This window comes from Durio zibethinus, chromosome 11 (genome assembly GCF_047325235.1).
Source record: "Durio zibethinus cultivar Kanyao isolate XHJ-2024 chromosome 11, ASM4732523v1, whole genome shotgun sequence".
Taxonomy (NCBI): Eukaryota; Viridiplantae; Streptophyta; class Magnoliopsida; order Malvales; family Malvaceae; genus Durio; species Durio zibethinus.
Window position 1 is genome coordinate 17,281,940 of NC_143172.1, and position 11,306 is coordinate 17,293,245.

General features: G+C 26.7%; 1 protein-coding gene across 1 annotated transcript; it reads right to left on the minus strand.

Moving 5' to 3' along the window:
- Positions 1 to 6,955: 6,955 nt before the first annotated feature.
- On the minus strand, positions 6,956 to 9,469 carry LOC111290213 (carnosic acid synthase-like). Its single transcript, XM_022881554.2, has 2 exons — positions 8,338 to 9,469; positions 6,956 to 7,751 (listed from the first exon to the last, which is right to left on the minus strand). Exons 1-2 carry the CDS (start codon positions 9,280 to 9,282, stop codon positions 7,125 to 7,127), a joined length of 1,572 nt encoding a protein of 523 aa, XP_022737289.2. The 5' UTR covers positions 9,283 to 9,469; the 3' UTR covers positions 6,956 to 7,124.
- Positions 9,470 to 11,306: the final 1,837 nt, after the last annotated feature.

Genomic DNA, 11,306 nt, shown 5'->3' on the forward strand with positions numbered 1-11,306 from the left:
AGTTAAAGTTAAATTGGGCTGATTGAGTAAAAAGTCAAAAGTAAAAATAAATGGTCGACTTATGACATCTAAAAATATGAAAATAAATGTTAGTATAACTTTACACTTCGTAATATATATATAAAAAAAATCAAAGTTAAAAGACAAATCACTTACCATAAACTATTACAAAAGAAAAAAAAATACATATATAACTTACAAATAGATCCTATTCTATTTATGGCTTGTTTTTTCCTTTAAAAAAATGATTTAATTCTTGTCAAAATTTCTCTTTTACTGTGATTTAGTTTCTTTTTTTTATCAAAATGTGATTTTTGGGATTGAATGCCAAGATGCTTCCCCAATTTTCCAACATTTCAAACATGTTTCTAAAAATTTTCCTGTTTTTTTATTTTTTTATATATAAATAAAAATGCACTAACTACATCTATTGGGCTCAAAGCCCAATCATTAATTGAATAGCCTAAAAAATTGGTTAATACATAGCACGATGGTCCAAATTGATCCAATAGATATCTCAAAGGTCTAAAAATCCAACACGGAATCTAACTCAAATTTGAATGAATCCAAAATCAAACAAAATAATTGGATTAATCATATGGACTAAAAAAATTAAAATTGTCTTGACAATTCAATTAAAGATCCGGATGAATTAGAGTATCTATAATTAAGATAAAATTAAATTTGATATTTTTAAATTTAAAAAATAGATATCTAAATTATTAAAAAACTAATTTTAAAAAATAAAAAGATATATATTTAAATTATATATTTAATTATTAAAAATTAATTTTGGATAACTAATAATTTTTTAATATGTTTATTTATTTGATAAATACCATAAAATTATTAATAAATTAGTTTTAGAAGATAAAAAGATATATATATTTAAATTATATATAAATTATTAGAAAATTAATTTTGGATAACTTATGTTTTAAATATTTTTATTTATTTGAGATTTTAAAAAGTAAAAGATATATATTTCAATTAGATATATAAATTATTATGAAATTAATTTTGGATAACTAATAATTTTTAAATACTTTTATTTAATTGATAAATACCATAAAATTATTTAAAAAATTAATTTTATGAGATAAAAAGATATATATTAAATTATATATGTGTAAATTATTAAAAAAAATTAACTTTGAATAACTAATAATTTTTAAATGTTTTTATTTAGTTGATAAATACTGTAAAATTAGAAATTGTCCATTAGTGCAAGTACCAGAAAATAAGATTGTATCTTATCAAAAAATTAAGGTATGTATGTGATCCAACTAGTGTGTTCATAGAACTTTACCTAGTGGATTTTTCATAACAATTAATTTTTGTTTGTTTTTATATCATAATAAAAATGGTATTATCATAGGTGGGTCCAAGTAGATCTAAAATAATTGTAAAAAAGTTAAAGTTAAAGTTAAATTGAAAAAAAATTACTTGATTGAGTGAAAAGTTAAAGATAAAAATAAAAAGTCTACATACAACATTTACAAAATATAAAAATAAATGTTATTATAATTTTGCACCTTATAATATATAAAAAAAGAATCAAAGTTAAAAACAACCTACCGTAAACACCAATAAAAGAAAAAATGAATCAAAGTTAAAATAAATTATTTACCATAAACACTTGCAAAAAAAAAAAAAAAAACTTATGTAACTTACACTTTGTAGTAGAAAAAGAGGAGATGCAAATAAAGATTGAGAACTAAACACCATATAAAATTTATATTAAAGAATAAGTTATTTCTAAAATTTACAAATTATTAAGAGATTAAACTTGGCCTTTTTTAATAATAAAAGATTATTCTGAAGTTTATTAAGATAAAATTAAGTTCGATATTTTTAAATTTTAAAAGATGTATATCTAAATTATTAAAAAATTAATTTTAAAAGATAAAAAAATATATACTTAAATTATATATCTAAATTATTAGAAAATTGATTTTTGATAACTAAAAATTTTTAAATACTTTTATTTATTCGATAAATACTATAAAATTATTAGAAAATTATTTTTAGAAGATAAAAGGATATATATTTAAATTATATATATGTAAATTATTAGAAAATTAATTTTAGATAACTAAATGTTTATTTATTTATTTAAATGTTTATTTATTTATGTGATTATTTTTAAAAGATAAATATATATTTAAATTATATACATCTGAATTATTAGAAAATTAACTTTTTTTATATAAATTTCGGATTTCTAATTTTGAAAAACATATTTTTAGATTGGTTTGGTTTGCAATTACAATTTGAATAATTTTGATTTTAAATAAATTTAAAATTATCCAATTGTAATTAAAAAAGCTATACTCTTAAACAATTTATCATACGTGTCATATAAAAAAGTTGTGTATATAAGCATTTATTTGACAAACCTTATAATGTATTTGTATATTTTATAATAATATATATATGTATGATTTGCTCCTTTGCTTCTTGTTAATTAATTTGAAGTTAAAAAGTATAAAAATTCTTTGAATAAAAACATAATAATCATATAAACTTATAATTTTTTATTACAATTAATCAAAGTTGAATTTTTTATTTTGACTAAGTTGAATCTTTAAACATATATTTCTTAAACCAATTAAACCTTTAAATAACTACTTTCACCTTAATTGAATCTTTGATTAGAAGAATATGATTGTTGATGATCAGTCAATTTTTATCTAATAAGAACTTAATTGGTAAAAACAAATGTTTGATAGCTTAATTAATTGTCCTAAAACGAAAATGACTTAGATAATTATTAAATTTTTGTTCAAAAGTTTTTTTGTCCTTTAGCCGTACTTTTACTATTCTTTATTTTTTGTTGTTTGCTTTTTATTATTTGGGGAAAAAAGTAATATATTTAAAGACAAAAAAAGTAAAATAAGAAATCATAATGGATTAGAAATTGATAAATATTTACAATACGTGACATGTAAGCATAACATAATTAATTAATCTACGCATATAAAAAAAGTAAAATAATATTTTTTTTTATCTAGAGTTACATATTTTGCATATGATTATGTAATAATATTATTTATTTTTTATTCAAATGCACCTTTTTACTTTTTAGTGTTGAAAATAAAAGACCAATAACAAAACCAATAACTAAACAAAACTTATGCAATTGAAAAAAGATATATATTAATATTTTATTCTCATAATAAACCGTAAGCTACTTTTTCCTTTTACAATATTCATTTCTCAACAAATAAATAAAAATCACCTGATGTAAAATGAACAGAACCGACTAACATGAGCTCAAACATGAATTGAACTGAAGCCAAACTTACAGATCTCTAACCTACCAATCCTTCACATTTTCACGCGGCGGCAGATTCTCCATTTTTGGCAAGGAATTTTCTCTTTCTCATGTTTCCATATTTAACTTGTAATCATTTTTCTGCACATAAAGTATAATTTGACAAAATATTTTTATGAAATTTACAAATAAGTTTTAATCTACATTATGCCTACTTTTAATAACATAAATGTAAAATTGTGATTTTATTAGTGTAAAAAATATTAAAATTAACAGTAATTAATTTGATCAAAATAAAATTAGCTATTGTCAATCCTTTTACCAAGTTTATTCACGAACAATTATCAAATAATTTTGAATATAAACAAGTCAGTTTGTCTATGTTAAAATTCGGTTTATTGTTAATTGAGTTTAAAAATATTGTCTAAACAAGTTTATTAAATTTCACAAATAAATGCAAAGAAGCTCTTGTATAATACCAAAAAAAATAAAATTCAAACGACTTGTTATATAATCAACTTCTTTGTTTAAAGAAATTTGATGATCTTGAAATTGAAACGATAGTAAATAGATGAAAGTTTTTACCATGTGCTCGAAGATGTGGGTTGATTCTAATTTAAGGAGACCTTCTAGCGCTATTTGATTTGATGAGAATATTTTACAATATAAAAATTTTCACTTCTGGATCATCGTGATCAAATTTTAAGATACCACTTGATCCAGACGAATTATTATCAAAATAAATGGTTCTTTGATCTCACTAAACATTTTTTAATTTGGTATGGTGACTTTAGCAAATTGGCTTTTATATTGAATAATGTGTATATATAAAGGAAAAGTTAAATTATGCTACTAGTTCCTCTACTATACACAAAATACAAATTTACTCCTTATACATTAATTTTAATATGACAAGTATCTATACTTTTTATGATTTTAAATTCTCATTTAATCAATATCAGTTGTTTATTTTTTCCGTTATAAGTTGATAACATGTCACATTTACCAAGTGAGGTAGCATTGACCCGATGATATAAGTTAAAAAATTGATGATTGGCCTAATTTTTGCCACAATGGAATTTTCATGTATTTTTCTTTATTTTTTTATTTCTTCCTTTTTTATTTTTCTTCTTTTTCTCTCTAAGTCTTACTCTCTTTACCTTTTAAGCACTTATGACCGTAAACAACCACCCACCAACAACTATAGAATTTGATGCTGGACCCCCGAATGTTGTCATCGGCATCGCCATCTGTCGTCATCATCATGTCGGAAATACCCTAAAAGCCAATAAAAAATTTCTCTTAACCTTTCATAGTTTTTTGTTGACTTTAGATTTGCCAAAAAAGCCCCCAATAAAGCCTAGATCTAAAGCCTATCACTCTGGCTCCTTTACCCAAAAATATCCATTCTCACTGCTCGAAAGGGCTTAAGTTTTTACTATGTTTGTTTGCTCCAAATTTTCTCAACTAGCTCAGTCAAGTTCACTGGCAAAATCTCAAATTTCATCGATTGTAAAAAGGTGTACAAAATCAAACTCCAAGGTAATTTTATAAATGGAAGTATCTCTTAAGACATTGATCATTGTGAAAATCTCTTGCATTTGAACTGATGTTATAATTTGTTTACTAGAATAATTTCATGGTAAATATTGACACTTCGTTCAATAATTGCTGTTAATCTTTCCCATAATTTGCTCACTGAAATCGCCCCTTTGAACTTCAAAAATTGTAGCACTTTGAAAATTTTCAATGTTTCATACAAAATTTGCTAACCGAGTATTATTTTTGGGTGTGTGGTTGTTTTTTTTTTATTTTGATTATCTTGATTTGTTTATGTAGAATGAAGAGTGGTAAGAAAATGGAGACAAGGGATAGCAAAACAAGTTGATGACGAAATTCTCGAAAACAATACGATAAAGGAAAGTAATAATAAGAGTAGTGGGTTATTTGGGATTGGTGTTTAGAGAGAGGTTAAATTTTAGATTGGGTATCTTGTTTATTTCAGAGAGAAAGAGATTGTTAAGGTAGATTTTTAGAGAAATAAACGTCAATTACTAGAATTAAAAGTCACACAATTTTTTTAATTGCCTGAAACTAAGTTTAGAGAGATAGGTTGTTAAAGTAAGTTTATAGAGAGAAATAAAAAATGATTTTGTTAGTGAAAATTATATGACTTGGAATTCCACATCAATAAAAATACCCATTTATCAATCTTTTAATCCATATCATCGAGTCAATGCCACCTCACTTGATCAACAGGACATGTCATCGATTTTGAAAGAGAAAATAAATCACTGTTGTTGATTGAACAAAAATTTAAAATCACAAAAAATACAAATACGTCTCTTATTGAAATTAATGTATAGCATAAGGATTAATAGTATAATTTAACCAAAAGAAAAAAGTGTGAAAAATTTTAAAAGAAAACTTACCTTTGAATTTTTTTTTTATGAAATTCAACATACATTTTCTAAATAAGAGTTGGCCTTTATAAAAGCAACTTGTTTCTAAGATATTTATATATATAAAAAAAGATAATATCTTATAGAAATAACAAATGAAAAAAACGACAAAGATAAAATTAAATAATCTTTCCTAGATAAACATAACTTGATAATAACTAATCCTAAATATATAAATAAAATAATTATTTAAAAATAAAATATTCATTTATTCTCTCTAAATATTAGAGATATGATAATAGACTTGAAATTTTTATCATATCCTTATATCAATTAATTTAATTAGTTCATATGGTAAATGATAGATCATTTATATGACACGCATAGAGTCATTAACAATAAGGTTAATATTTTTATTTAAAAATTTGACATAATATAATTTAAGGTTAATATTACAAATAATTTTTAAATTATAATAAAATATTTAATGTGATATTTGAATTTAAATTTTTTTAATATAATGTTTGAATTATAAATTTATTAATTAATTTTATTTTTATATAATTATTAAAATTATTAGTATTTTTAGTAAATATTTATTATTATACTTGTAACAAATAAAAAAATTATCTATTTTTTTGTAATTTTTTTAAAAAATTATTTTGATGACTGCATTAATGATTTTTTGAAAAAAAATCATTTTATTATGATTAATATATTTTTTTAAAATTTGAAAAGCAAAATAATATTCATTTTAAAAATTAAACACCATAGAAGTAATTTACTCTTTAAAATTTAAGTAATTGAGATAATTGTAGTAGGTAATAATTGAGATAATTTATTTTAATTTTCTTCATGACTTTTGAGATTAACGTACAATAATGCTGGTTGGTATGATGGGACACCCCTTAATTTTAATAATAAATAAATAGGTAACAATGATTTGTCCTTTTTAAAGTGAAACAATAATATACTTTTTAAAAGTGAGATAATGATGATCGTTTAAAAAAAAAAAGTGAAGTCATTATATTTTTTTCAAAATGTAAAATGAAAATGAGGTAATAATGATATGTACAATAATCAAAGAAAACCTTCTTCATTGTAAATCAAAATACTTGAACAAAACATTGTATCTTTAATTTGCATAAATTTTAAAGATTATGTCCTTAATTAATCTATATATGATATATTATTGAAAAAGTTATACAATAAATTCAAAGTTGATAAATAATATTTAGACGAGCATCTATAATTTGTTTTTGAAAAAAAATTAAGATGCATAAAAATATTTATTTATTTAAAATTTTTTAACATTTAATAATTATTTTAAATTTCAATTAATTCAGAATTGAATCAATACATATCATATAATCTCTTCTCTTCGTTAGGCAAGTCCCATTCAAAGGAATGCAGCAAGGCAGCCAACCTGCGATTGTTTTCTCCATTTATTGATATGACAATGCATTGGATAGTCGTGCAGTGGGGATGACAACAAGTGGTTCCACTCTCGATAAGACCATTCCAAGTTTGTCCTTTATATCGGGCATTACTCCGTTAGGCAATTCCCATTCAAAGGAATGCAGCAAGGCAGCCAACAAGTGCGTTACCATTTTTTCTGCTAGAGGAATTCCAACACAAATTCTCCTCCCAGACCCAAATGGGAAAAAACGAAAATCATTACCTAGATAATTGGCTTTCTCACTTTCTTTCAAGAATCTCTCAGGCTCAAAACGAAGAGGATGTTCCCAAAATTCAGGGTCCCTCTGTATTGCCCATGCATTAAATATGATTGTCGAATGTTTAGGGATGGTATATCCGGACACAATGCAAGTGGTGGTAGGCATGTGAGGCACGAGCAAGGGAGCAACTGGATGGATTCGGAGTGTCTCCTTTACTACTGCTTCCAAGTAAAGCAATCGAGGAAGATGAGACTCTTCCACAATGTTTTGCTTTCCAACCACCTTCTCTAATTCCTCAATGACTCTGTTCATTTTATCTGGATGCCGCAATAATTCTGTCATTGCCCACTCCACTGTAGCAGATGTTGTATCCGAACCGCCGATAATCATATCCTACCCACAAATTCAGAGATATTGGAGAATATCGTCATTTTCAGAACCATTTAAGATAATCCCAATTAATTATAATAAACCAGTCAATTGATTATAGTCTCAAAATTTGTAGATAGGCATGGATCCTAATCTTGCATTGGATCCCTATCATAAACATATATAATTGCGTATAGGACCTTTATGTGTAGCATTTTTTGTTTATAGAAAGGAGAACTCAAATAAAATTGAAATTTTGAAATATAACAAATTAAAAAAGAATATTTTAAATATTTTAAATTTATATTTAAATAAAATTTTACTTTTAATTTGTACTTAAATAAATTTTTAACATAAATCAATCATTGTTTGAAATAAAAATCTATTTGAATGCAAAATAAAAAATAAAAAGTTCAGAAAACTTTTATTATCTTTGAATTATTAAATAGTAAGCATATAGAAAATTTTTATTATATTTGATTTATTAAATCGTAAGCATATAAAATATACACTTACCGCAGGAAGGTGAGGACCAATTACATGTTGACAAAGAAAAAAAAAATAGTTAGAAAAAATGAGCGGATAAGGTATGTAAGTTGGTGGACATTACCAGAAGCAAAGCCTTTATCTCTTTCATGGATAATGAGGTTTTATCATCTCCTCTCTGGTTCAGCTCCAATAACTGCTGCAAAAAATCCTTGCTTTCTTCCTTCTTCTTTCCCTTTGTTCGGTGTACTATCTCTGATTCAAAAATCCCATAAAACCACGACAAGTGCTTCTTCATTTTGGACTTAATTCCTTGTAAATCGAATGCGGCAAGAACAGGAAAAAGATCTGAAACGTTAGGTGCTCCTATCAATTCTACAAATTCCTCCAATCGTTTCCTAAACTCAATCCCAAGCCTGCTTATTTCCTCTCCATTCAATGAATCACCCCATAGCATGCTTATCATGACACTTATAGTGGCTAGGAATATTTGTTCACTAAGGTCAACGGATGAACCAACCTTTCCATAAATATCCTTGATCATCTGTCGAATCTCACGTCGACGAAGCGCATAGCATGCATCAAGGCTCTTGTTACTCATAATTTCACGAACAACTAGCTTACGCAGCTTGTGCAATTCGGGGCCATTAGATCTCCATACGATGTCAAATCCACCATAGGTGTCCACTAAGGCTGCTGCAGGAGTGTCACGGTTAGCGAAAATAGCATCGTGGTCTTTGAGGACTTCTTTGGCAATTGAAGGTGAACTTATAACTATCCAAATCTTCCTTCCGAGCTGAAGTTTGATGATGGGCCCATAGATTTGAGAGAGTTTAGTAGCGTATTGATGGAAATCAGGTTGGATGAAAGGAAGGTTTCCTAATATAGGCAAGCCTGGAGGACCTGGTGGAAGAGGCGGCTTTGTTTTGGTGATGACTTTCTGAGCCCACCATGCAAAACAGACAATTGCCAGCGCTGTTGCCAATACGGCGGGTCCGTTGCAGGGCCAGGACCCTTCCTCACAGGCAAGAACAGGAAGTACAAGCTTGTCATAAAAGTTCGACATCATTGAGTTTCTGTTTCAAAGATAGAAAGCAGAAGACGTAGATTTATGTAGCTCTTCCCAACGAGTTTTTCCACGGGCTTAACGTCACGTGTTGGAAAAGGGCTACCCAATGAAGAAGAAAAAGTCAAATTTCTACTCTAATTTATTACATCTTCTGTTCATATTGTTGAATATTGTTCCTCGAAATCATCTGTTAGATTCGGTAACTCGTAGATGTATATATTTATATAATGTTTTATATTTATGTTTAAAAAAAATCTGCGGCACGGTTTAATTGTGTTATTGACATGAGACCCAAACGAATTTACGGTGACTTTTGAGATGCAATCGCACCTCATCGTGAGTACGATTGCATCCACAGTAAGCGGTCTCAAGTTCAGACAAAGACAAATACAAAACATAAAAATAAAGTCACTTTTTAATTTAAAGATTCTCTCAGATGGTAAAAAAATAAGATCCGAAGAATTTTAAAAATTAACATAAGACTCGAAAGTGCCAGCTCCCAAGTCGCGCACGTGCGAGGAATGATTTGATGAAAGAAAAGAAGAACAAGCCAATAACAAAGTTGCGACTGCCGTGTCCTTTGGGTCCGAGTGCGTGTGTCACAGGTCGAGATTCAAGTTTTAAATTCGTGCGATTTTAGGATTTGAGCATTCATCATTTCGACGTCTTGGATAAATTTGATTGTCACGATTCACACTCTTGTAAGGTATTATCCGTTCTAACCCCCTTGATCTCACGATTTTATCCTACAAAAAACGTCTCACAAGATAGAGATGATGTGAACCTTTTTATACCCCACTGACCTTTCTATTATGTTTGATGTGAGATTCAAGACTCTTCCTTAAGTCCGTGACATTTTTTCGCACCCAACCTCGTGACGTCTTCGTCACGGAGACTGATCACTCTGTCTATCTCTCTCGAGGCGCTTCGCATGGATCGAACGGTATAGGGTTGATTCTGATACCACTCGTCATAGGTCGAGACTCAAGCTCTGAATCCGTGCGGCTCCGAGACCCAAGCATTCACCCTTTCAACGTCTCAAATCAGTCTGACCGTCACGGTTCACACTCTTGTGAGGTATTATCCGCTCTGACTCCCTTGACCTCACGGTTTTGTTCTACAAAAGACATCTTACAAGACGGAGATAGTGTGAACCCTTTTATACCCCACTGACCCTCCTATTATGTTCGATATGAGATTCAAGACTCTTCTTTAAATCCATGACACGTGGGTGTAGATGTAATAATTTACGTTTTTTTATTATGTTTTGTTTTATATTTATACGTGTAATGATATATATTATTGAAGCACAAATATAATACGAATTATATAATATATTTAAATTATAAATATAAATATTATACGTTTATTATATTTATTATACATGACATAACCTTTAATTGTGTTTGTGATTAAAATCAAAAATATATTTGTCTAAGTGAATAAGGTAACTAATCTAAATTAAAGCTTATTTTAGTATTATTGTTGTGGTTTAAAAAAAAAGATTAAAAAAATGTTTAAAAAGTGTAATAAAAAATTTTAAGTATTTGACATTATTGTAAAAAAATATTATGATTAATAAAAATGTCAAAAAAAAAATAAAAAATATTAAAATATAAGAATAATATAATATTTTTATTTCAAAATCACGTTCCAATCACAAAAGCAAATTTTAAAGAATTTTTTTGTTTGATTTTGTAAATGACGTTTGTAGACTAAAAACTAAATTTTTTCATTATTCAACATTGGGATTTGATAAAATATTTTTTAAACGCAAAAATTATTTTCAACTAGGCCTAAGAATGAATTCACTCGTACAGTTGATTATTCCAAGTAACTAAAGCAATATTGGGCACAATGCTGTGACTAATTGCGGCTAACAATAATTATTATACAAAAAGAAAAAAAAAATAAAGGCGCAAAAGTCCAACTTACAGACTTTTAAAACCTAACTCCAGCAGAAACAAGAGCAGCTCTAATACAATTCTACAAGAATTTACAGCCAAACATTTCTACCCCAATCA